General features: G+C 41.6%; 1 protein-coding gene across 4 annotated transcripts in view; it reads right to left on the minus strand.

The window, feature by feature from the left end:
- The window catches only part of C1H18orf25 (chromosome 1 C18orf25 homolog), a 152,920-nt gene that overhangs the window by 61,550 nt on the left and 65,106 nt on the right, over positions 1-26,264 (minus strand). The window contains exon 3 of one of the 4 annotated variants that reach the window (XM_033935052.1): positions 24,582-25,792. The exons of the other annotated variants lie outside the window; for them this stretch is intronic. Within the exon in view, the coding sequence (XP_033790943.1) occupies positions 25,338-25,792 (455 nt within the window). The 3' untranslated portion in view covers positions 24,582-25,337. Of the gene's footprint in view, positions 1-24,581; positions 25,793-26,264 lie in introns of those variants that run through there. 4 annotated transcript variants of the gene reach the window in all.

The raw sequence follows: 26,264 nt of genomic DNA on the forward strand, positions 1-26,264 counted from the left end.
AAGTCCTCACAAATGGATGATATAACTTGACAGAGCCCAAGCCTGAACATTGTAAAGGAAGCTAAATGAAGCATAGAAGGGGTGGGGGGTGAGGGGGTGTCAAACTCTGGTCCTTGAGAGCTGCAAGCAACTTGGGTTTTCAGAATATCCACAATGAACAAATATGATAAGAACATAAGAATAGCCTTACTGGGTCAGAACAATGGTCCATCAAGCCCAGTAGCCCGTTTTCACGGTAGCCAATCCAGGTCACTAGTACCTGGTCAAAACCCAAGGTGTATCAATATTCCATGCTACCGATCCAGGGCAAGCAGTGGCTTCCCCCGTGTCTTTCTCAAAAACAGACTATGGACTTTTCCTCCAGGAACTTGTCCAAACCTTTCTTAAAACCAGCTACGCTATCCGCTCTTACCATATCCTCTGGCAATGCGTTGCAGAGCTTAACTATTCTCTAAGTGAAAAAAAATTTCCTCCTTTTGGTTTTTAAAGTATTTCCCTGTAACTTCATCAAGTGTCCCCTAGACTTTGTAATTTTTGACAGAGTGAAAAATCGATTCACATGTATCCGTTCTACTCCACTCAGGATTTTGTAGACTTCAATCATATCTTCCCTTAGTCGTCTCTTTTCCAAGCTGAAGAGCCCTAACCATATTAGTCTTTCCTCATAAGAGAGGAGTTTCATCCCCTTTACCATCTTGGTTGCTCTTCTTTGAACCTTTTCTAGCACCACAATATCTTTCTTGAGATAAAGAGATCAGAATTGAACACAGTACTCCAGATGAGGTTGCACCATGGAGCGATACAGGAGCATTATAACATTCTTAGTCTTGTTAACCATTTGCATGTCCTCTGTTTTCACTGTGGGCAAATATTTTGGATTCTTATTAGGGATATTGTGAAAACCCGACAGGTTTGTGGCCCTCAAATATATGAGTTTGTTGATTAGTGTAGTGCTTCTCAGCTCTTTCTCCTGGAGATATACTTAACTAGCTGAGTTTCAAGGATAACCACAATGAATATGTAAATTGTTTCTATACATATTCATTGCAGTAGTCCTGAAAACCCAACTGGCTCCAGAAAAAGGTTGAGAAACAATGGTTCTCTGAATCCTTGGCCACCATAAAAAGAACATGCAGGAAAAGCAGAACGTATTTGGAAAAAGAATAACTCTCAAGATCATTATGATGCTTGCCATCAACAATTCAGAAACCACAAGAAAGCGATAAATGAAGCAAAAAAGTCTACTATATCCAGCTGGTTAAGGAAGCACATAACAAAAACTCTATTTGCTATCTTTAACAAACTGATAAAAGTAGACCATCTGCTGCTGAGCTTTCATCCTTCTTTCAATATAAAGTCAAGAAAATCAGAGATTCGCTTGATATCAATTCCACTATAACAATCTAAAGTCACAAACAACCACACTCCTTGCAAAAGATCTTGGGACAAATTTTCAATAACAATTGAACAAATCAAACTCATATAAAGACTCTTGAATAAATCCTACTTCATCAACATATGTCCAATATAATCAACATATGTCCAATATAATAAAATGGCTAACAACTTATATCAACAATGCACTAGAAGATGGTGACTATCCAAATGACATCGCCAACACTGACTTAACCCCAATACCCAAGTCTAACAATTCAGATCTCACTAAAGCAAAAAACTATTGCTTAGTAGCAGGAATTCCATGGACGGCAAAACTGCTAGAATTTGTGGTTTACAGTCAGCTTCTTACCTATTTATCAGATCACAATGTCCTACATGCGACTCAGCATGGCTTCTCTTCTAATCATAGCACAGAAACACTTCTAATCACACTGGTAACTAAAATAAGACTAAGCAAAGGAAAAGACATGATTCTACTACAATTTGATATCTCTGCAGCTTTTGACATTACAGACCATAATCTAATGATCTTTAGACTAGCAAATTAGGAATCTCTGGTATAATCTTCAAATGGTTCACAGAATAACTATTCAAAAAGATCTTACATAGTTCAAAAACATAATGAGTACTCAAGCCTTACAAGATCTTACATAGTTCAAAAACATAATGAGTGCTCAAGCCCCTGGCGAGCAATATGTGGAGTACCGTAGGGATCACCTCTTCTCTTTAACATCTACATGAGAAACCTGGGGAAATACACATTATCAATGGGAATTCTAACATTATCATATGCAGATAACACTGCACAACAATTTTTTGGTTAAGTCTTGATTCCTGAAAAGTTTTTGGTGATTATGACAGGTACCAACTTGGTATGCTCAAATATGGTTTTGGTTTTACTGCATCACGTAAGAACTATGAGAAATAGACATTTTTATGTTTACTGACAATAAAATATATAGTCAAGTTTACGTTTCGCACAAGCGACTAAATGAAACAGAATTAAAAGTGTTTTGCTCCCGAGTTTCTTTTATATTCAGTGTCTGGTGCATCACGTTGTAGCATCCAACAATAGTCGGCAAGCATTGACGGATTCCAATTGCCCTGGTATCGTTTCTCCATCGTAGCTATGTCTTGATGAAACCTTTCACCGTGCTCGTCACTCACAGCACCGAGATTTGCGGGGAAGAAGTCCAAGTGTGAATGGAGGAAATGAATCTTGAGTGACATATTGCACTTCATTCTCTTGTATGCTTTGAGAAGTTTGTCTACCAGCTGAATGTAGTTTGGGGCTCTGTAATTGCCCAGAAAATTGTCAACAACGTCTTTCAAGGCTTTCCAGCCAATTTTTTCCGGCCCAACTAACAGATCTTCAAATCGCTTGTCACTCATAACATGTCTGATCTGGGGGCCAACAAAAATACCCTCTTTGATCTTGGCATCAGTTATTCTTGGGAACATCTGTCTTAAATAACGAAAACCTTCCCCTTCCTTGTTCATTGCTTTCACAAAATTCTTCATGAGTCCCAGTTTAATGTGAAGAGGAGGCAAAAATATCTTTGTCGGGTCAACAAGCGATTCATGTGCTACATTTTTCTGTCCTGGAACTAACTTTTTACGGAGTGGCCAGTTCTTTCTAGAATAGTGCGACTCTCTGTCTCGGCTGTCCCATTCGCAGATGAAACAGCAGTACTTTGTATAGCCAAGCTGCAGTCCTAGTAACAGAGCAACGACTTTGAGGTCTCCACAGATATTCCAGTTATACCTGGTATACTGGACATACTTTAGTAACATTTCCATATTCTCATATGTTTCTTTCATATGTGCTGCATAGCCAACAGGTACTGAAGGATAAACGTTGCCATTGTGCAACAGAACAGCTTTCAGGCTTAACATTGACGAATCAATGAAAAGACGCCACTCTTCCGGGTTGTGATCACAACCAAAGACCGAGAACAATCCTTCAATGTCACAACAGAAACAGAGACTGTCGACTTGTGCAAAAAATTTGGTTATATCATGATGCCGGTCTCGAAACACAGAAATTTTCGTACCTGGTGATAGCAAACACCATTCCTGCAGTCTCGAACCTAGCAGCTCAGCTTTTGCTTTTGACAGACCCAAATCTCTGACCAAATCGTTCAATTCGGACTGTGTTATCAGATGTGGATCGCCTGATGAGGATGGTTCAAAATCCGGGTCAATGTCACTGTTAGAACCCTGCACTGCAGTTTCTTCATCTGGTTCGTCTAAGGTCCAATCCTCTGGTGGTTTCGGAACTGGAAGACTGTCATCATGTGGCATGGGTCTCATTGCTGAAGGCAGATTAGGATATTCAATTGACTTCTTGTTTTTGGCAGAGAAACCAGACACATTAGTCAAACAGAAATAACAGTCCGTCACATGGTCTTTCTGTTCTCGCCATATCATCGGAACAGCAAATGGCATCGTCTTTCGAGTACCTCTGAGCCAGGCTCTCAGACTAACAGCACATGTCGCACAGCAAATGTGAGGCGCCCATTGCTTGTCTTGATCACCTATTTTGCAGCCAAAATACAGATGATAGGCTTTCTTTACAAGGGCAGTCATCGAACGTCTCTGAGGCGTAAGTGTATATTCCCCACAGATATAGCAGAATGTGTCGCGGCTGTTACGACACCGACGAGACATATTGCCCGACACCAAAACGTCTATAGCATCAAGCTTACTTACTGTTATATTGCTACAGCTACTATACTACTATACTTTACTATACTGATACTATATACACACACGGACTATCTATATTAACCAAATGATCAGGATCGGTGTATGGAAGCCACCATTATAGCATGGTGAGACAGCGCAAGCTCGTTCAGACCTGCCCAGACATGCCCAGGATGTCATCTTCCATAAAACAGCTTCCAACCTGGCTAGATTTTATGCATGGACATACCCAGGCGGCACAAACCGTTGTTGATAAGACACTTATGGGAGAAAAAATTGTTTGCATCCAAATATAAGAAAAAATCACGACAAAATTGAAGATTTCTCTGAAATGGTACGTGATGGGTAATTTTTGATGTAATATTCATGATCAGCACCCAAAATTCTATAAGAAACACCCAGCAGTGTTCAGGAAGCAAAAACTTTGTTGTGCAGTGTAATATATTCCGACTCTGACCTGCATTAGACACCATCAGCAATAAGCTGACAAAGAACATCAACATTAGTGATACCTGGGCCAAAGATAACCTCCTAAAACTAAATACTGTAGAGAAAAAACCAAGACAGTCCGGTTTAGAAAAGATTACATTGTACCAACCCAGATTCTAGATGCAAAATTAAACATGGACGACCAAGTTGCATCACTGGTCAAGTCACCGCTTTCTTCATTTCCCCATCCCCATGTGCACCATCTCCTTCCCTCTCACTCAGACTCATGCCCAACAATTGTCTGTTCTATTCCCTCCCTACCTCAACATCTCTTTTCCTCATTCCCTTCATGATTGCATTCTATGTCCCAAGTTCATGCTCCCTCTCCCTTCTTTCTTCCTTCCTTGCATCCTTTGACCAAAGTTTGTGCTCCCTCCCTTCCTAGTGTCTCAATGTGATCCTGCTTCTCCCTTCCTCATATAACCCCAATTTCTATATAACATTTCTCCTCTTGCATTCTGTAATTCGCCAATTGTCCAGCCTTCTTTCAATGTGAACTGCCTAGAAGTCTTTCGACTATGGTGGTATAGAAAAATAAAGTTATTATTATTATTCCTGTGCCAATGCGCCCCCTCTTCCTCCCTTCTTTGTCCCAACATGACCCTCATCGTCTTTCCCTCCGTTCTGCATCCCAAATTCATGCCACCCTCCTTTTCTCCAGTGCGTGTTTACCTCCTCTGGCCAGCTGAGGCTTCCTTCTCCCAGTCACACTTCTCTTTGCAAAGCTCCTGAATGTGGCTGGTGGCTGACCCAGAAGCCTTCCCTCTGACATTAGAGGGAAGGCTTCTTGGTCAGTGGGCCGCATGCAGGGAGAGGCAGGAACTGTGGGGACCCCAGTTCATAAGTTTGAGTTCGACTTAAGTTGGGCGTTCTTAAACCGGGAACTGACTGAATTGACAATACTGTTCCCAGAACAAAAAAAGAAAAAACCAAAATGAAAATTCCCAGAGACATGGGAAACTAAACAAAATGAAAAATTTGGGGAGCTACATACCCCTAGTAAATAGAAGACCGCAAATGGGTTTATTATAAACACAGAGCAGACAAAGGACCAAAAATCACAAACCCTAGACCAGGGGTGTCCAATGTCGGTCCTCGAGGGCCGCAATCCAGTCGGGTTTTCAGGATTTCCCCAATGAATATGCATGAGATCTATTTGCATGCACTGCTTTCAATGAATATTCATTGGGGAAATCCAGAAAACCCGACTGGATTGCGGCCCTCGAGGACCGACATTGAACACCCCTGCCCTAGACGGTGATAGTAAAATTCATCACAAGTAGCAAGTGATCAGCTAGCAGCAGAGAAATTCAAGGAGCCCTCCAGACTACTTGCTAAGAAAGAAAATTCATTTTAGAGCACTGAAGGTCAGACATGTCTAGTTTACTAATCTGGTTTCCATGTTATTCACACAGTTGCTTTTGCTGAATGCCTTTATTTATTTTTATATTAAAGATGCTCGTATAGACTGTTGCAACACAGAAAATCAAATATAATTGGTAGTAATGGAATAAAAAGGGATGCGGTATGACTTTTCATATTCCATTTTTATGAATTTATGCTCAAAACTCAAATACTTGGGAATTTAGATTTGTCTAAGGCTCTACCAATTTCTTCTTTAGAAGTCAAAACACATCCTGAAAGTTTTATCACTACTTCCAAAAAACTGATAAGCAGCCAAAACACACAGCTCTGCTAAAAATGAAGAGGTGGGATATATAGATTCAATATTTGTATTAAACTAAGTGAAATACATGGTACGTCATCTTTAGCTAATTGTTAACCTTAGATGTGGATTTTTTTTAAAAACTAACTCAATTTTATCTTTACCAACAGATATTATCATAAGCGTTGCAATTACTGACTTCCACCCTCAAATTAGAAATTGCTTGGCTATATTAGCATAGGGTCTCCTTGCATAAAATGGGACTCAGCCCAGGCTGCTAAAATAAGCCATCTTTAAAGGCAGCCCACGTTGATAACATCTTCTCTTAAGTCTCATTGTGTAACCTGAAAAACAACCTGTAAGTGACCAAGAAAAGGAAATCGTATTTGTGGGCAGTGCTTCAAAGGGCCTACAAATGTTATCTCACTTATGGGTTTTCTGCTTTCTCATGAGCAGCCATGACGTAAGTGTCAAAAGGCACATATCATACAGATTGCATTGGATTGGTGCATAGTAGTAATGCCAAAAACATTTAATATATGGACCAGTGGATACGCATGATATATGGCCTCTTTTACAAAGCCGCGTGGCAACAGCCCTGAAGCCCTTTAAATCTCTATGGGCTTCGGCGCCGTTAGAGCAGCGCAGCCGCTAGCGCGGCTTTGTGAAAGAGGCCAATAATCTAATAGCATTGTATCACTGCTCCCTGAAACGCATGGAAAATGTAAAAATATTGCTTCACCAGTAATCATACTACAGTACTAATTTTATTACGTACTCATTTCTTCTTTGTTCTCAGGGTACCTTCCTTTTTGCTCACATGTTATTTTCAAACTTTCTATCAACTATAATAATCCTCTAAGTGTGCGCATGCGCACTTAGGAGGCTGTGGGTACCTGACATGTGCTGTGTCCCTCCGTGGCCATATTTGGCAGCTTGGCGCAGAACGGCGCTGGCGGCGGCTGGCAGAGGATCGGGCACTGCCCCTGCACAGCGCCGGTGAGCTGAAGGTGTTCCGGGCTGCGACTCTAACCCGAATCCCTCTCCAACCTCTCCTTCCTCACCGACACTGAAAGAAGCTGCAGCTGGGGCAGCCGGGGCCCCCCCCACCGCACCTCTGTGGCCCCTGCCCCGCTCCCTCTTGCGCTCCGAGCACTCACTCCAAATAGCTGAGAGGAACGGCTGGAGGGTGTCGTGCCGGTGCTGCAGGTGAAAGGGGGCTGCTTTTGGGGGAGGGGTGTGCTGGGGGGGCAGACAGCTTTGCACTGGGGGGGGGAAGACAGAAGGGGGCCATGGAGAGACAGTCAGGGAGAGGGAAAGGGGGCTGCTTTGGAAGGAGGGGTGTGCTGGGGGCAGACAGCTTTGCTCTGGGGGGGGGCGGAGACAGAAGGACACAGACAGAAAGAATGACAGACAGACAGGGGGCTAGAGAGGCAGACAGAAAGGAAGACAGTTAGCCAATATCCAAGAAGAGAGAGACAAATAAAAAAAGACAGACAGCGGCCAAGGAAAGACACACACACACATCTATTCTAGCACCCGTTAATGTAATGGGCTTAAAGACTAGTTTTGAATAAAAGATGAGCTTTTATTAAAAATCTCCTTCCTAGTCTCTATTCTTTAGTTGCTCATGTTGTTTGCACCATGTGTACACACTATGATGCCAAAATAGAGCGTGCCCTGGTTGACTTATAAAATAGGAGGCCTAAGGCAGAAGCAGCCTTCAAAAGCTTTATATATTTCTCAAAACAGAAAGTCCAAAATCCAAAATCATTTCATGACTGACAACCATTATCTTAACATGGTGGCTTGCACTATGGTTGAGGTTACATGGCTGCTTAAGCCTGCTATCCACTGGGGCCAGCTAGGGTCAGGTACAAACCAAAAAACACCACAGCTTCAAAAAAACCAACACCTAGTGCTACTGTTTGGAATATCAAACAAAACTTAAGAGCGAACATTTAGTGAACAGAAGTTGGCATTCTCTTGTAAGAGATGGTGTAAATACTGCTCAGTGGAAAGGAAATTGCACTTCCTGTATCAGTTAAGTCTTATAAGTGCCACATTATGATTTCTTAATGAAAAACCACAGTTGCAGTCGATTCCACTTCTGTGCACTTCATTCTGGCTTAATGGACTGTTTCTTAAGGTCTTAGTGTCACTTGTACATCTTGCCTGAGTTAATATAAAAGTGCCGTGTAGAGAATGACACGGGGACTTCTCCACGGGATCTATCTCCATCCCCATCCTGAGAGTTCTGTCCCTGTCCCATTCCTGCAAGCTCTGTTCGAGGCTTGTGCAGATGAGGACGGAGTTTGCAGGGACGGGGATGGAACAGAGATACCTGTCCCCGTGTCATTCTCTAGGCATACAAAAATAAGCTAAGGAGGGGATCTTGCACAACCAGTTAGTATCATGGATTAATACAAAGAAGTTTAAGAAATCTTCTACATTACTTTAAGGGAAGATTACATTCAATGAGATTATTGGCAGAAGCTACTTTTAATCCATGGCAGTCTGGCACAGTGAAAATTAATCCTTATTCTCCCTCATAATAGAACTTAAATATTAACTAAATATTCTAGGAACATTTTCTAAGTAGCTCTGTGGCATGCAAGCATGAGAAATCCATTGTATTGAGAAACATTCCTACTGCAAAGTGCTATTTCCAAATTTCTCAAACACTGTAGCTATCAATATTTGCAATTTTTATACTATCAACAATAAATATTTTCCCGCCCATGTCTATAATTATTTTTAACAGATGGCACCGGTCTCATGGACTCCTGTCAAGTAACCTGAATTCTCAATTAACATTCTGTGGCCTTAGCTTACCCACATCAGCTTGTATGCCCTCTTTTTGGAAAGTGAACAACTAAACTTAAATACAAAAAGTGAGTGAAAAGCTCACGAGATGGGGTGTCAGATATGACCAATCCAAGCAATAGTGCTTTCAAAGGTCTAGCAGTTCTTCATTCATCCCCCTCTGTCTTCTTATATATAGTAATTTTTTTGAGTTTTTATATTCATATGTGTCTTCTTATATATAGCAATTTTTTATATATTCATATGTGTATTCAAAAGGCTTATCTTATAAGAACTTATCTTCAATTCATGATAGGCATTGATAGAACATGTCTTATGTTCCGACATTCACTTAGTGCTCCCCTCTGCCGACGCGTTTCGCGGAGCTTTCTCAAGGCAGGGGCACTGCATAATTGAAAATATCCTAAATGTATTGAAGAGCGGCTTCTGAAAAATACATTTAGGATATTTTCAATTATGCAGTGCCCCTGCCTTGACAAAGCTCCGCGAAACGCGTCGGCAGAGGGGAGCACTAAGTGAATGTCGGAACATAAGACATGTTCTATCAATGCCTATCATGAATTGAAGATAAGTTCTTATAAGATAAGCCTTTGTTGAATACACATATGAATATATAAAAAAGTGCTATATATAAAGAAGACACATATGAATATAAAAATCTCAAAAAAATTACTATATATAAGAAGACAGAGGGGGATGAATGAAGAACATGCTAGACCTTTGAAAGCACTATTGCTTGGATTGGTCCATATCTGACACCCCACCTCGTGAGCTTTTCACTCACTTTTTGTATTTAAGTTTAGTTGTTCACTTTCTGCTCTTTTTGGAAAACCAGTTGGTAACACTGAACTGAAAATATCTGATGAAAGAAGGCAATTTTTCATGTGTTACATCTAACATCAGCCCTAATCATTTTAATTAGCAATTTCAAATAATTAAAGCAGTTTCAATGTTCCAGTTTTACAAAATGGCTTACCAGTGGTTCAGCATTTGAATGCTTCACCCTCTCAGTGAGAATACTGGGTTTTGTTCAACAATATTTCTCTAACTTTATTGGTAGCTTGGAACACACACACAAAATACTGTAGTCATGGTAGTGTAGGGTCATGAAATGGTTAACTGTTGTTTAAAATATTGCTCTGGCCTACATAGCTGAAGAAAGTGTACAATCTATTGACTTCATCTGCCTAAAATGTATGTCCCTGCCTTACCACATTGTAAGCTAAATAGATAAAGAGTTTGAGCCATGATGTACCCTGCCCTTCTGTACATTTAGAACTGTAAGAGTTAGATAAGTGACCTGCTAGTGTGAGCTTAGGACCAATAATAATTGTAGAGAAGTTATAGAAGTAACAAATGAAAATTGTAGTTTTTGCATATATTAGTTTGCAAAAAGGGCATAAAAGTCCATGTATTTCCTATTTCTGACACTCTAGTAGGCAGGCTATTAACTGCACTAGAGTCCGGTATACCGTAATAAATTTATTGTACTTTCTTCACGCCTCTGACTTTGTGTGTCCAAGTGACCTTTCAGTAGTTCTTTAAAACATTTACCCAACCTTTTACTAAGTTGTGGTAGAGGTTTCTACCGTGACCCAGAGCACTAAATGTTCCAACGCTCATGGATCCTATGAGTGTCAGAGCTAATACTGCCTCGGCTGGCAATTAAAAAAGCCTAATGCGACTTCATAAAGTGTGTGTTGGGAGGGGGGGGTTAGTTAGCTGTGTTATATGCATGCTAATAAAGGTAACTGCAATAATAATGCAACAGTTTAGCTTGTGGACATTTGTAAGATGGTTTAATGATAGGATGGTGATTAGGAGACTACAAAGTGCACTAGGAAACAAATAACCTATCCAACAGCTCCCATTAAATGGGAGCCATTATGCAATTAGGGCCTAGTTTTTATATTGGTTCCCCAAAAAATTGGTGCTGACTAGAACAGTGCTTAGTGAAATTCTACAAGGTGGGCATACCTTTTATAGAATTGCGTTTAGCGCCTGTGTCGCATAACCTAAGCACACCTATGTAGGCCAGCTAAAACCAGGCCTAAATTCTTGTGCCTAAGTTTGTGTAGGTCAGGCATATTCTAAAATGGCTAATATTGCTACATGGGAACTGTTTAAACTAAATTTATCTAAGGAAGAGGGCCAAGCTTCGACACAAATAGACAACACCAGGGAGGGAAGAACAAAACAGGAAGATGAGGAAAAGGCAGTTGTCAATGGAAGCCACACCTAATTTAGGGGCCCTATTACTAAGGTGTGCTAAAATCTGGGCTTAGCCATTTCTAATGTGGGACCTTCCTACACAATAAACCCAGATTTAAATATGGCCTTTAAGTACAGTATGGCTTTTCTTTTCGTTTTGCAAGTAGTGCATCAGTGTTTACATTAGTGCACAGGACCTGCAAAAAAACAACAAGGAGGTGCCAAGTGCTCCTGCTTTGGCCCTATCTTATCCAGTTAATGCATGGTAATCCTACTAAATTAGATGGATAATACCCATTTTCCTCCTATGCCATGCCCCCTCTGAAAATTAATTTTTAATAGATAGCAACGTGCAGGTTACCGTGCATCCACAGGCAAAAGACTCTAACATGTTAAAGGCCTAGCATTCTTTAATAAAAGGATCTCTTACGTTTTGATCCCCAATGGTGCTGCTGGTATTAGAGTAGCTGTTAACATTTCCAGGTCTCAAAAAGATCAATATACTTAAGAATTTTGCTCAGTTAATATTTTGGGAAAAATGTTACATAAACAGGACTATTCTTGAATTTTCCTGATGTATGCTAGGTAACCCAAATCGCGTGCAGAATTTTTAACAATGCATCAGGAAGGTATTTTTTGGGTGGGGGAGGAGATGGGAAGAGAGGATAAGATATGAGTTATGGCAGAACAATCACTATGTGTTTGTTCAGACTAGATATATTCCATGTATTAAAAAACGAGGAAGGAAGACCATTGTTGAGTAAGGTGAAGGAAGCTATTATAGCTAAAAGAGAATCCTTCAGAAAGTGAAAGAAGGATCCAACTGAAAATAATTGTAAACAACAAAAGGATTGTCAAGTCAAATGCAAGGCACTAATAAGATAGGTGAAGAGAGACCTTGAAAAGAAGATTGCTGGAAGGAAAAACACACAGTAAAAACTTTTTAGGAATATTAAAAGCAAGAAGCCAGGAAGAAAATTGGTTGGATCGCTAGACGACCAAGGGTTAAAAGGGGCTGTCAGGGAAGATTAAATGAACTGTCTCGGTTTTAACCGAGAAAGATAGAAACATAGAAAATGACGGCAGAAAATGGCCATGGCCCGACAAGTCTTCCACTCTAATGACCCCCCCCTAATTTCTTCCTTTAAATGATCCCACATGCTTATCCCATTTTTTTCTTAAAATCTAGCATGCTGCTGGCCTCAACTACCTGCAGTGGAAGATCATTCCAATGATCAATGACTCTTTTGGTGAAGAAATACTTCCTGGTGTCGCTATGAAATGTGGGAGAGCTATCGGTGCCAGAAATAGTATTCAATTCTGATGAATCAGAGAAACTCAAAGAAATCTCCATAATACTGGATGATGAATGTAATGGGTCAATTTGACAAACTGAACAGTAGCAAATCGCCTGGACCTGATAGTATACATCCCAGAATGCTGATAGATTTGAAAAATGAACTTACAGAGCTATTGTTTGTAATTTGTAATTTTTTCTTTAAAACCCAGCATAGTACTGGGAGACTGGAAGGGTGGCCAACGTGACACCAATTTTTAAAAAAGGTTCCAGAAGTGATCCAGGAAATTAGAGATCAGCGAGTCCAACATTGGTACCAGGCAAAATGGTAGAAACTATTATAAAGAGAGGTTAAAATGTACAGCGCTGTGTATGCCTTTCAGCGCTATAGAAATAATAAATAGTAGTAAATAGTAATAAAGCCAACATGGATTTAGTCAAGGGAACTCTTGCCTCACCAATCTACTGCATTTCTTTGAAGGAGTGAATGAACATGTGGATAGGTGAGCCGTTGATATTGTGTATTTGGATTTTCAAAAGGCATTTGACAAAGTACCTCATGAAAGACAAATTTAACCTGTTAACTGTATATTATGTATATTGATTTTAGATCCCTAGTTTGTGTCGAGTTAGGACAAAAACTTGTACTGAAAAACCTTGCATTGTAGCTATGACAAATTGCAACCTGTAACCTGCATATTATGTACGTTAGCCTGTAACCCGTTCTGAGCTCTTTGGGGAGGACGGGATAGAAAATGAAAATAAATAAAATCAATAATCTCTTTTGAGGGTTAAGATTAAATTTAGGTCTCGGCTTTCTCTTTTTAATATTCATCTCTCATGTTCTAATTTAGATTCAGGAAAGGGGGGGGGGGAGGGCATACATTTTCCTTGTTTGATCAACATTAATTCTTAACTCTTCTATGAACTAAATGGCTTTGTCTGCAAATATCAGCAAGTTTTCGCTTCCTCCGACATACTATTTTTGTGTTTGGATGCATCTTGAACACTTGAGCAATGGCATAGTATAATTTTGGAATCAACAAATTTAAAAGTGAGCAAATCTAAAATCATGAAAATCAAACAGAAATTTCAAGGAGAACAAGTTATATCCTGGAGCTCAGATTCTGAGACTTGAAAGGACCACTTTATAAAATATCTTCTTGATCGGGTAGTTGAGTTTATCTAATATAATAAAGCCCTACGCGCGCATGCGCACTCCCACCGGCGTGCTCCCGTTTTCCGTGCGCTTTAGGGCACCGCAGGTAGGAGTGCGCATGCGCGCGAATCCCCCGAGGAGGATGTCGGCGGCTGCAGGTTCGGTGGCAGGTTGGAGACAGCGCTGATCCTCAGGTCCCCCTCCCCCTCAGTCAACATTCGTTCCCGGAGCCGGAAACGAAACGCCGAGGTCATATCGCTGTGGGAGGGGCAGATGGGAGGGTCAATGGGGTTGGCTGCACGGTGGCGGGAGGGAGGGGGGGAAGATGGAAACAGGCTGATCATCGTTTCTACCGCACAGGGGGGGATGGGAGGGAAATAAAAATGCGGGTCTATTGTACAGGGGAATGGAAGGGGGGTAGAAATTTAAAGATGCTGCTCATTGGGTCTACTACACAGGAGGATGGGAGGGAGGCAGGCAGGCAGGCTGGCTTCGGGGGTGGGGTTGGGTCAAAGTCTGGAAGGCAGTGAGGGGACATAAGAAGGAGGCACTGGGGGCACTAAGGACACAGGAAGGAGGCACTGGGGGCACTAAGGACACAGGAAGGAGGCACTGGGAGCACTAAGGATGTAGGAAGGGGTACTAAGAACATGAGAAGGAAGAACTGGGGTACTAAGGACATAGGAGGCACTGAGGGCACTAAGGACATAGGATGGGACAGGATGGACATAGGAAGGGGGCCACTGAGAGACAGGCAGGCATGGCACAACAGAGAAATACAGGGGGCCAGGGAAACAGAGACAGAAATAAAGATAGACAGGGGGCCAGGGAGAGACACAGATAGAAAGAATGACAGACAGACAGACAGCGTCCAAGGAGAAAGAGACAAAGAAAAAAAAAATCCAAAATAGACATCTACTCTAGCACCCGTTAATGTAACGGGCTAAAATACTAGTATTTTTATAAGTGAAGACAATCCATCCTCAGCCAGGTTAAAACCAGGCTACTAATATCCCACAGCACCAAAGAAAATGAACAAGAATAAACTTAAATATTGAGGGGGTAATTCTTTATGGCGTCACTTAAAGTCATAAAATGAATCACTAGGCACTCTACTACTGAATATGAAAGAAGAATATTCGTATATACTCTCAGACACAATAGGACGTAATCCCACTGCTAACAATACTTCTTTCAGAGATGCTTACATAATTATGTTTAGGGTCCTCAGAGGGCCACCACACACTCAAATCATTTCATTATGTGGGGCTTTATGCTCCCATTCGTCACTGGGCCCATATTCCTTACTTTAACTTTTTAGGGTAATTTTAAATAGAAATACTAAAAGTACTTAGCTTTAGGTTGAACGTTAGTCGGGGGGGTAGAAATATCCGCCAACATGTTTCGCCCATACAACTCAGGGCTTTATCAAGACTCCCTCACCCGTTCGTTATCTTTAGTAATCTTTTTACTGCCACCATCACGTCGCTGGCGTAATCCTGTCACTTAAAGTCAGGCAGCAAGTACGTGCGTGTCAATATTCTAGTCATTTACACACATCTTTGGTAGCACATAGTTTGCAGGTGAGCGTTCACATGGGCGACACCAAGTATCTCCCAAAATAGAGGCAACTGATCTGCAAAATCTGTAAGATCCAGTCCAAACAAAAGCACAGATCACCATGATGAAAACTTAAACAATATTTATTAAAACACTCCCGTTAGGCCTTCTCTTGAATCTAGGTATGATCATTTACATCAGCTCTACAGCTGGTATAAAGGTTCATGCCTAGGTTGTGTGTGTAGGTGCCTACTTTCCAGTAAAGTGCCCTCTAGGTGCCTAAATATATGTACCTCTTTATAGAATTGCCTCTAAATACTTTGTGGAATACTTTGCCAGGAGCGCTGAGACTGTGCAATAATTTGGGAACATAAAAAAAAAAAAGTTGAAGACTTATCTGTTTCTAAAAGCCTCTTTTTCATTTTGATTTGTTTGTGATTGACAGTTCATAGATATGGTGTGTTTTAGATAATTTGTGATGCTATTGTTATGCCTTGATTGTGTATGTTCTTGTTGTAATCCTCTTAGGTTTTAAGCGGAATATAAGTTTTTAACATAAATTCTGGACTGCAATTACATTGTCATGGAAGTCTTCACTTTTTTGTATTTGTTTTACTCTAAACATAAATAAAAATTTCAAAATGCATTAAGGGACAGCAGGGGTTCTCAACTCAGTCCTCAGACATCTCTAGCCGGTCCAGGTATTCAAGATATCCGCAATGAACATGCATGAGACACATCTGATGGCACTACGTTCATTCTAGTCATATTTCTTTCATGCATTCATTGTGGATATCCTAAACACCTGCCTGGTTACATGTGCCCTAAGAACAGGGTTGAGAATTCCAAAAGTAAAAGGGTTTGTTTCGCTGATCTGAACCTACATACTCTACCTTTAACACAAAAGATCAACTCTAGAAATAGTCAAAAGGTACCGTATTTTCACTCATATACCGCGCACCCGTGTAAAACGCGCACACGGGTATAGTGCATGGGGAACAGACATTTATGTAATAAAATTTTAATATAGCACGCACACGCGTACACCGCGCATGCTAAAACCTCCTCCCGCCTACTCCGAACCGGCATCCCCCCCCCGCTTGCGTCACCCCCCCCCCCCCACCTCCCCGCGATCCTACATCCCCCCCAGCACCGCAAAGACAACTCTTACCCGATTGGGCACCGGCACCAGCACCAGCACCAAGGCACAGGATGTGCCAGTGCCAGTGCCCGAAGATCCTCCCTCATTGGGCTGGGCTGGGCGGTGCGAGAGAGATCCTCCTTCTTCCTGTGCTGGGCTGGACTAGGGTTTGAGCATTTGCGCATGCTCAAAGCCTTCTGGTCTCGCTCTCTTTGAAATAATCTCGGAGAGAGCGAGACCAGAAGGCTTTGAGCATGCGCAAATGCTCAAAGCCTAGTCCAGCCCGGCACAGGAAGAAGGAGGATCTCTCTCGCACCACCCAGCCCAGCCCAGCCCAATGAGGGAGGATCTTCGGGCACTGGCACTGGCACATCCTGTGCATTGGTGCTGGTGCCGGTGCCCAATCGGGTAAGAGTTGTCTTTGCGGTGCTGGGGGGGATGTAGGATCGTGGGGGAGGGGGGGTGACATGAGCGGGGGGGGGGGGGGGAGGATGCCGGTTCGCAGGGGGAATGCCGGATCAGAATGAAAAAAAAAAATTTGTACAACGTGCTCACACGTATAACGCGCATGGTTATGCACGGTTTGTAAAATCGTGTATAACGCACGCGTTATATGCGTGAAAATACGGTAATTAAAAATTGAAACCAAAAAGCCTAGATTGTAAGTCTTCACACCATTTGTCAAGACAAAGCCGGTTTACAGTAGCTCCAGTTCCAAGGGTTACCTTAGCAAGGCCTGTAATAAACAGAGCCTACTTAGCCAATCATAGTAGCTGAGCTGATTCAAAGACTCCTGTATGAAGAGCCATATTACTGTATTTCTTTTTTATCAAATGAATGTGAAGCAAAGGTCTAAACCTGATGAACACAGGTCTTTTACCTTTGAAGCTATAAGAAAAGTTCAATATTCACTGGGAGCACCATCATATCCATCACTGAAAAGCAGACGCACTTTAGAGCTGACAAAGACACTGCCAATACCTCATAAGTCAGTTGTTGCGGATTAGGGAAACTACTGAGGAAAGGCCAACTGTAAGGTTACTTTAATTGAACTATAGAGGTCTCTAGCGGAGACGGGGGAATATATTGATTGTGCAACAGTTTCAAGATTACTCCACAAACATGGCTTGTATGAGAGAGTGAGATGAATGAAGCCACTGCTTAAGAAAATCATATGATGTGTTGCAAAGTATTTGTACAAAAATAAAAACGCACTTAAGGGATACTGCATACATGTGGGAAGGGGTTTTGTAATCCAAGACAAAAAGTGGAACTTTTGGTTTTCAATGCTAAGCGATGTGTGGTGCGACATAAAACATAGTAACATAGTAAATGACGGCAGATAAAGACCCGAGTGGTCCATCCAGTCTGCCCAATCATACATGCTCCATAAATTAATTTAGTGTAAATGGTCCTTTTTCTTAGATATTTCTGGGCCAGAAACCCAGAGCCCTGCCCAGTATTGTGCATAGGTTCCATCTACTGGAGTCTCCATCAAAGCTCACTCCAGCCCCTCTTAACCATCCCAGCCATCGAAAACCTCCCCAGCCTATCCTCAACTGAAGGTCCATATACGGGACACAGGACCTTGCAAGCCTGCCCAGTACTGGCCTTAGTTCCTTCAATGCATACCTATTATTTTCTGATTAGAGATCCTCTGTGTTCATCCCACGCTTGTTTGAACTCTATCACCGTTTTGTTCTCCACCACCGCATTCCACGCATCAACCACCCTCTCCGTAAAGAAGAATTTCCTAACATTACTCTTGAATCTACCACCCCTATAGTGGGCCTGGCCATAGACTTGCTCCCTTCTTAGACTTCTTGCTGTATAGCACATCTTCATTTCTATTTCACCCCAAAACTATCCCTAGAGCACAGTGGTAGAAACATTTTGTGGGGATTCTTTGCCACAGGGAGGTTTGTGAAAATAGACGAAAACCTGTTCCACTCTGCCACAGCAGCACAACGATCCCAGCCCAAAGCAAAAGAAACCATGAAGCGGCTCAGCCATAAGAAATTTAGGGGTCCTTTTATCAAGCTGCGGTGGGGGTTTAATACGCATTAAACCGCCTGCCGCGCTAGCCGCTAGCGCCTGCATTGAGCCGGCGTTAGTTTTTTAGCCGGCCGCGGGGGTTAGCGTGTGATGAAATGTCCGACGGGCTAACCCCGCTAGCGCGGCTTGATAAAAGGACCCCTTAATGTTCTCAAAATGGCCCAGTCAAAGTTCAGATCTGAATCCAATCCAGACTTGAAGACTGCAGATCTCCAGCCAACTTGAAAGAATTTGAAGTACTCTGCCAAAAAGAATATGCAAAATTGAACTACCTTACGGTGCAAAGCTGGTAGGCGTTTATCCTAAATGATTCAGGACTGCTACTGCTGCAAAATAATGTATCAAAGGATGGTAAGACTCTTGCAATCAAAACTTTTGGGGTTCTTAGTTTTTGAATATTTCTATAAAATTATTCCTTCATTTTGAAAGTGTGCAGTATGTTATGTAGATCAGTGGAATAAACTCTTACATTAATGCATTTATCCCCCCTTTTACAAAACCACGGCGTGTTTTTTAGTGCTGGTCGCGGCAGTAACAGCTCTGATGCTCATAGAAATTCTATGAGCGTCCAGCACTAAAAACGTGCTACGATTTTGTAAAGGGGAAGGGGGTTGCTTTTTTTTTTTTTTTTTTTAAAGACAGCATAACGTAAAAAAATGTATAAACGCATGAAAACTTTGCAAGACACTATAAATAGGCACAAGAAGAGTTTGTTTATTAAACTAGAAAAACAAGTGTACAGAAGGTAGTATACCAGTTTTTGTATGGGGCCAAAGTAGTTGCCATGTAAAATGTAGATATAAGAGCTGTACCTTCAAGTTTTATTATGTATTTATTAAATATTCATTGTGTTGGTTTTATTATTTTTAATTCTATTTAGTTTCATACTTGTCTAGAGTTTGATATTGTTTTATGTACGGGACAATTTGGACCGGATTCTTGTCAATCAACCGCTAGGCGCTGTTTATACAATCATGCCTGGCGGTACTTAAGCAAACTTAACCGTTTGCTGGGCGTCCTAGACATAAGGTGCCACTCCATTAGGCCAGCTTTTCACTCGCCTAATTTGGCAGTGCTATGTCGGATATCTAACAACACCTAACCACATTTACTGTTTTGAGATAAGAGTTGTTAGGCGTGGAAGGGAACTTCCACTTAAGTGTTACTTGGCGCCTAACTCTTAATTGCTTAATGTTTGGGGTTTTTTGATTGGCTGAGAATCGATGTGGTGAATTACCACACCATCTAAACCAATTAAAAAGTGCAGATCCTAAACTTAGGCATCGCTAAGTGGCTGCAATTAGGGCATAGTTTATAGAATTTGACCCTTTATGTTTACTGTACACCACTCTGTGGCATGTGCGGTGGCGGAATATAAATATTGTAACTAAATGCATAGTAGCAACTTCTTATGCCCAATTGGCTGATACAAGAAATGCAGTCTGCATGAGGACCCTTTCATCTGTGATGCAGACTTATCCATGACGAAGTTTGGAGAGTCGCAGGAGTACAGAGTGATGCATCCACTAGCGTTACGGTATCCAGTTCTGGAACTCAAGGCTAAAAAAGTGCTTCAAGAGAACTGATAATGCAGCCCTATCATTTTCCTGAGATTTTCCGATTGCTAGGACAATGGTTCTAGTGGGGCTAGGCCCAAATGTGGAAAACTGAGAAAGCCTTAAGATTCCAGGACTTCCTACTGCTTCCGATGTTCCATTTCAATCCAGATTTGAATCGTTTGAAGTACTTGACTAATAAGGAGAGGAATCTTTATGTGAACTTCCACCCTATATCAAAGCAGCTAAGGACTATTCAAATTTGAGCTCACAATGGCTACCTTAAGTGAGTCTTCAGCAACTATTTCTTAGAATCAGGGAGATAGCTCCAAAACCTCTCATCACAAGGCTGAACTATGAGGTGAGATCATCGAACAGCTATCACATCTGAAATCATTATGGTCATTCATGATGGCAAGACTTCTATTGAAGGGTATTTTCTCAAAGAATCAGGAATATTTCGATATCACCGTCTTTCCTGTCCATGCTCAGATTTTTGAGGAAGCATTTCAAAGTTTCACAGATAGAGTACATATCATAAAGCACATGATCGATAAACATCTCTAAAACTGAGACTTCTCATTATTGTAGAATAAGTTTGTTTCTACCTCTATCTATTCCATAGAACCAAATAAGCCAAAACATACAGTGCACAGAAATTCAGAAAAGCTGACAATAATATGGTCATTACCATGAGCTCCTTGGTGGAATTTACATGAGAAATGACTGCAAATAGACTAAAATGACATCTTTCTTTCCACATCAAGTCCTGTTTTGGTACTAGTTGCTACAAGTTATTAGGGTAGTGTTTCCCAAATTGTGTTCCTTGGCATTCTAAACTCACTAGAGTGCCACAGAGGATACAATCTTGCTGCCAGTCCAGCACCCCACCACCCATCCCCCAGCAGGAAACCTCTCTCCCTTCCCCATGCTGCAGCTTACAATCTTCAGGCCACCGTCAGCTTAAATGCGCTGTTTTTCTTGACCTGGAAGCTTTCCCTCTGCTGCAGCGTCCTGCCTCTGTGGGGACAGGAAATTAAGCAGAGGGGAATGCTTCTGGGGCCACCGAAGGCAGTGTGTATAAGCTGCCGGTGGCCCGAAGAGCGCAAGCTGCAGCCCAGGGGAGAGAGGTACCAGTTCAAGTGGGGGAAGGAGGATGGAACAGAAAAATGCTATACCCAATTGGGAAGGAGTAAGCAAGAAAACTGCCAAATCAGGGGAAGAGGAGAAGATAGATGCCAGACCAGGGAAGGTACAGGAGAGAGAGATAGCAGACCACAGGAAGGGAAGGGAAGGAGATAGAGGCGCTATGAAAAAGTTTAGAAGCCACTGTATTTGCACATTCTCTTTTCAACAGTTAAGATGGAAATAAGCATTAATTCTCTAGATCTCTTTATCTTGACTAGAATGGCTATGCTTTTTAAATTTTCTATTTTAAGATCATGAGGGTAATACTCATTTCTCTGGTAAAATAGCATTGCCCCTCTGGAAATGTATTCTTAATTACTGTCCAATGCATATACATCTATCCATAATACTTTGATCTGTTCTCCAGGATGGGATTTGGTTAGAGAATACAGTTTCAGATAACAAAATTACCCACAGGTAATAAGTGCCCATGGATTTTCAAGACCATGGGGAAACTAGAATATCTGCCCCTGTATGTACAAAAGTCTAATCCACCCACTAAAGTAAAGCTCTCATGTTAGTTTGTCCCAAAAATGAAAAGAAACTGTGCCTACATTCAAACAACAGGTAGGCATCTACAGTTCTATTGAGAAGAACAAATACCGGTCAGATATTATTAATAAAGCACTAATGGGAGGGAGTTACTGACATGAAAACGATACTTAGACGAAACTGCACGAGACAATCGCGCTCAGACAATGCTGGGCAATTGCTCGCAGGATGTCAGCGCACTGGCTTGAAACACTATTTTAAAGCGCTCCGAGGGTATGTGTGGGGGAGAACCACCCCACTTTACTTAAAACTGTTGGCGCTCCCGTTGTGGAGGGTGTTGGGGGAGACCCCCCATTATAGAGAAAACAGCCTTTTTCCCTATTTTTAGGGAAAAATTATAGTTTCCTCTGTAATGGAGGGGTTCCCCCATCCCACTCCCAACGGGAGTGCCAACAGTTCTAAGTAAAGTGAGGGGTTCCCCCCCTCGGATCACTTTAAAATAGTGTTTCAATCCAGTGCGCTGATGTCCTGTGTGCGATTGTCTGCCCAGCATTGTCCGCGTGCGATTGTCTCGCACAGTTTTGACTCGTCACCCATGAAAACATACTGTAGAATGTGCTTTTAAGACAGCCTCTTCCACCTCTTCAATTCTTTTATTCTAACACCACACAATGCTATCTGACTTCCTACCATATGTCACCACTGAAGACCGACCTAAAAAATGATCGAAGGACACCAGGGCAGCGGAATGTCTCTTTGCTTGGGAAGGCCAAACCAACCAACCTTTGTCCTTGGGTCGTCCATCCTCCCCGACTACTAATGCCAAATGAGGCAAAAAAAGTCAGAGCCATGGCTAGTGTGGCCTATCCTACCGAGTTGCTTATAAGGAAATACAGTACTCCCCCGATATTCGGGGGGGTTCCATTCCAGGAACCCTCACGAATCTTGAAAAACCGTGAATATGGTTTTTCATGGGGGAGACTAGAGAGGACAATGGGAGAAGCAGTTTCAAAGCAGCTCCTGATTGGATAAGGTCCGACTTAGTGCAGGAAGAGGCGGTCGGAGCATACAGCGAGTGATTTCCTGCACTCGCCGACGCTCCTACTGCTCTCTCCTGCCTCTCCAGCTGTCCTCTCCTTGTCAGCGGTTCGCGGTCAGAAAATACTACAAATGACCGGAACCGCCGACCGCGAACGACCGGGGGAACACTGTATACAAGTGAAAGATTTAGGGCTCCTTTTACAAAGGTGTACTAGCGTTTTTAGCGCATGCTACCCGAAAAACTACTGCCTGCTCAAGAGGAGGCGGTAGCAGCTAGCGCGTGTTAAGGCCCTAAAGCACCTTTGTAAAAGGAGCCCTTAGAAACTACATGAGTATTCTGGGCTCCTATGTTGCTTCTTTGGGACAAACAGGTGGGGGCACGTAATTGATTAAGTGGGCAGATTTGCGGGAGGGAGGGTTCTGGAGTGGGCAGACTTGTTGGGCCGCCGGCCCTTTTCTGCCGTCATATTCTATGTTACTGCTGAATTCAAATTACAGCACAATGTCCAATAACCAATAGTGCAAAGTCAACAAAAAAGTGTTGCAGAAATCATATGCACATCTTTTTTTCACATCTGACATGCTCACTGCTTTCCAGAAGACAGTATTTCCTCTCTCTATAAATCATGAAACTACAATCATGCTATCCAGGAAATAGAGTAAGACCAATTCATTCAGTGGAACTTTTCAGCTAGGTCAAGGATGGGCAATCTTTATATACAGAGGGCTGCATGAATGTCAGTACTATCCCTAGGGATAGGCAGGGTTCTAATTCAGTGAATATCATTTCCAATTAAACTGGACTTTAAATAGAGGGAAATGAAACAGACCTGGGCTAGTACTTAACATAAGAACATAAGCAATGCCTCCGCTGGGTCAGACCTGAGGTCCATCATGCCCAGCAGGTCCAGGACCTGTGCAGTAAACCTCTATCTATACCCTTCTATCCCCTTTTCATTCATGCAGCCCTCTATATATTACATGTCATCGGATCCAAAAATGCACAGAGTTCCATAGACCTTCCAGGATAAATAAGTAGAAATTTAACAATGGAAACAAACTGCTAGAGTAGCTATTTTGAAAATACTGTATTCGTAAAAATACAGTATTTAAAATCGCCAAAACTCTGGTTGATGTTTTCTGTGTATACGTCCCATGGTCTTATTGGCCACACAAAATTTAATGGCAGGCTGCCCACCCCTGAGCTAGGGGAACAAGGTTCAGAGCTAAATAAAATGCACTTGCATACACTGATTTTACACTCTAAAAATCAACACCAGGTCTGTTTCATTTCCCTGTTTTTAACATCTAATCTAATTGAAGAACCCTGACTGGCTATAAGACAAAATTAATGACTGTTCTAACATATTGCTAAATTCTAATTTAACACTTTACCAAAAACATTCCAGTTAGATTAATCTCAAGTGATTACATTCCTGTATAGTAAAAGCTATCACATTCTAATTAAAATATATCATGGCACACCTGAATTGTAAGCACCCACTTCAACTATGTAATAATCCAAAACAATGAGAGCAAAAAACATCTGTCGATGAATGACCCATCAAATCCTTTAGCTCCGACCAATCTGTGGTTGGCAGACTTAGCTACTCGCTAGAAAATGACACAGGGACAAAATTTTCCCCGTCCCGCAGGAACTCAATTCCCCCCCCTGTCGCTGTCCCTGCTCCATTCCTGTAAGCTCTGCCTTAACCGCACAAGCCTCGAACACTTAAGATTTTAAAGTGTTTGAGGCTTGTGCAGATGAGAAGAGTTTACAGGGATGGGGCAGAGACAGGAAAAGAACTTGCGGGGACAGAATGGGAAAATGAGTTCCTGCGGGGAGGGGACAAATTTGTCCCCGTGTCATTCTCTACTACTCACCTCTCCTAATTCTACCTCTCTAGCTCAAGAAAATACATTTTAAAAGCTTGGAAGACCCTTTTTAATAAAAGGCTTAGAAAACTGATGTTCCTCTGCAAGTAAGAGTCTTAGTCACACACTTATGAAGATTCATAAATGAAACCAGCACTGAAAACATTCCACTCATGAACTGCAAAATTATGGACTATGATTACCTATGGTCATGCAAGTTGATTACTTATAAGAGCAGGCTAAATGTTAACTACACAGGGGAAGTCGAGAGGGAAAAGGGAACAGGAAAGATGAATATTTGGGTTTTTAAACAGCCAAACTAAGATACAGACATTTGAGGAAGTATAAGTTGTGCATACATCTATTTGAATGTTATGAGTTTTAAGCTTTAAAACTATATTCACCTATATAAAGCCAAGTTTATTTGTGACATGCAAATGGAACCTTCTGACGGAACACAGTATGCTCTTGCTAGATCGAGTATAGTCTAAATGTTCCAAGAAAAAGTAGGTATTCTAAGTTGCATTGGGACAAGATTCAAAGGAGGATTAAGTTTCCATTTTCTTGGAATAGAAAGTATAACTCAGTGTTAAAAACAGCAAACAGCAAAACAAAGAAGAAAATGTTTTTGCACAGATAAAGATCAGCATCCTGATTTGTAAGATCCACTTTGAAGTTTACGATTGATTCAAATCCTGCTCTGTAATATTTCCATTTTCCGGAAAGTTAGGTGGAAAGTTGTTGTTAAAAGTTGTTGGAAACTCTAATGTCGTGTCAACATTTTGATAGCTCACGTAAGTATTATAGGGCTGCTGTGGTAGACCTTGGCTGTCGGGCACCTGCGTGAACGTGCTTGACTGGCTGGAAGGGGGAATTCTTTGGCCAACTAGCTGCATTTTAGATTCTCTGGGTTCCAGCTGCTGCTTGCTTTCCTCGTCGGTATCAAGACGCGTGAGCTTTTCTATCCACATGCGGAATTTCTCCTCTGTCTGCCTCTGCATTTCGGCAAAGCAGTTCATGGCCTCTTCTAGGACATTGCCTATGCAGTTTCTATCCCACACGGTGCCCCTGTCAAGTAATCCTGGAATTTCCCTGGTCGCTCCTGCAGCTCCCCCAGCACGACTGATGTCAGCTTTAAAGACATTGAGGCCATCGAATAAGAAAATCATTAAGTAATTAGGTAAGCTAGTACAGAAAACAAATACACATTCAGTTTTAACATCTGAGCATTCCTAACTGTAACTGGATAAAAAGTATTTATGAAAAAAACTCAGCTAATCAATGCTGGAAAAAGTGAATATCTCATCAGTAAACATAAAAATTAAAACTAAAATTAACTCAGAAAATTAAAGCTACTCTTAGGAGGAGATCAGCCACTACTGATTCTGTGCATAGCTGTATAAAAACCAAATTCAAATCTTCAAACTTGTTTCAAACTCAAAGAAAGAACTGAGCTGCAGAATGATTAACAATGTTTAACATTAAACAGAAGCCTTCATTAAAGTGGGATATAAATCAAAACACATTAAGGGCCTTATTTACTAAGCATTTCTCCCAGACACAGCATGCCTCAGAATCCAGGAATTGTAAATTAATGTACAATA

Source organism: Geotrypetes seraphini, chromosome 1 (genome assembly GCF_902459505.1).
Source record: "Geotrypetes seraphini chromosome 1, aGeoSer1.1, whole genome shotgun sequence".
In the NCBI taxonomy this organism is placed as follows: domain Eukaryota; kingdom Metazoa; phylum Chordata; class Amphibia; order Gymnophiona; family Dermophiidae; genus Geotrypetes; species Geotrypetes seraphini.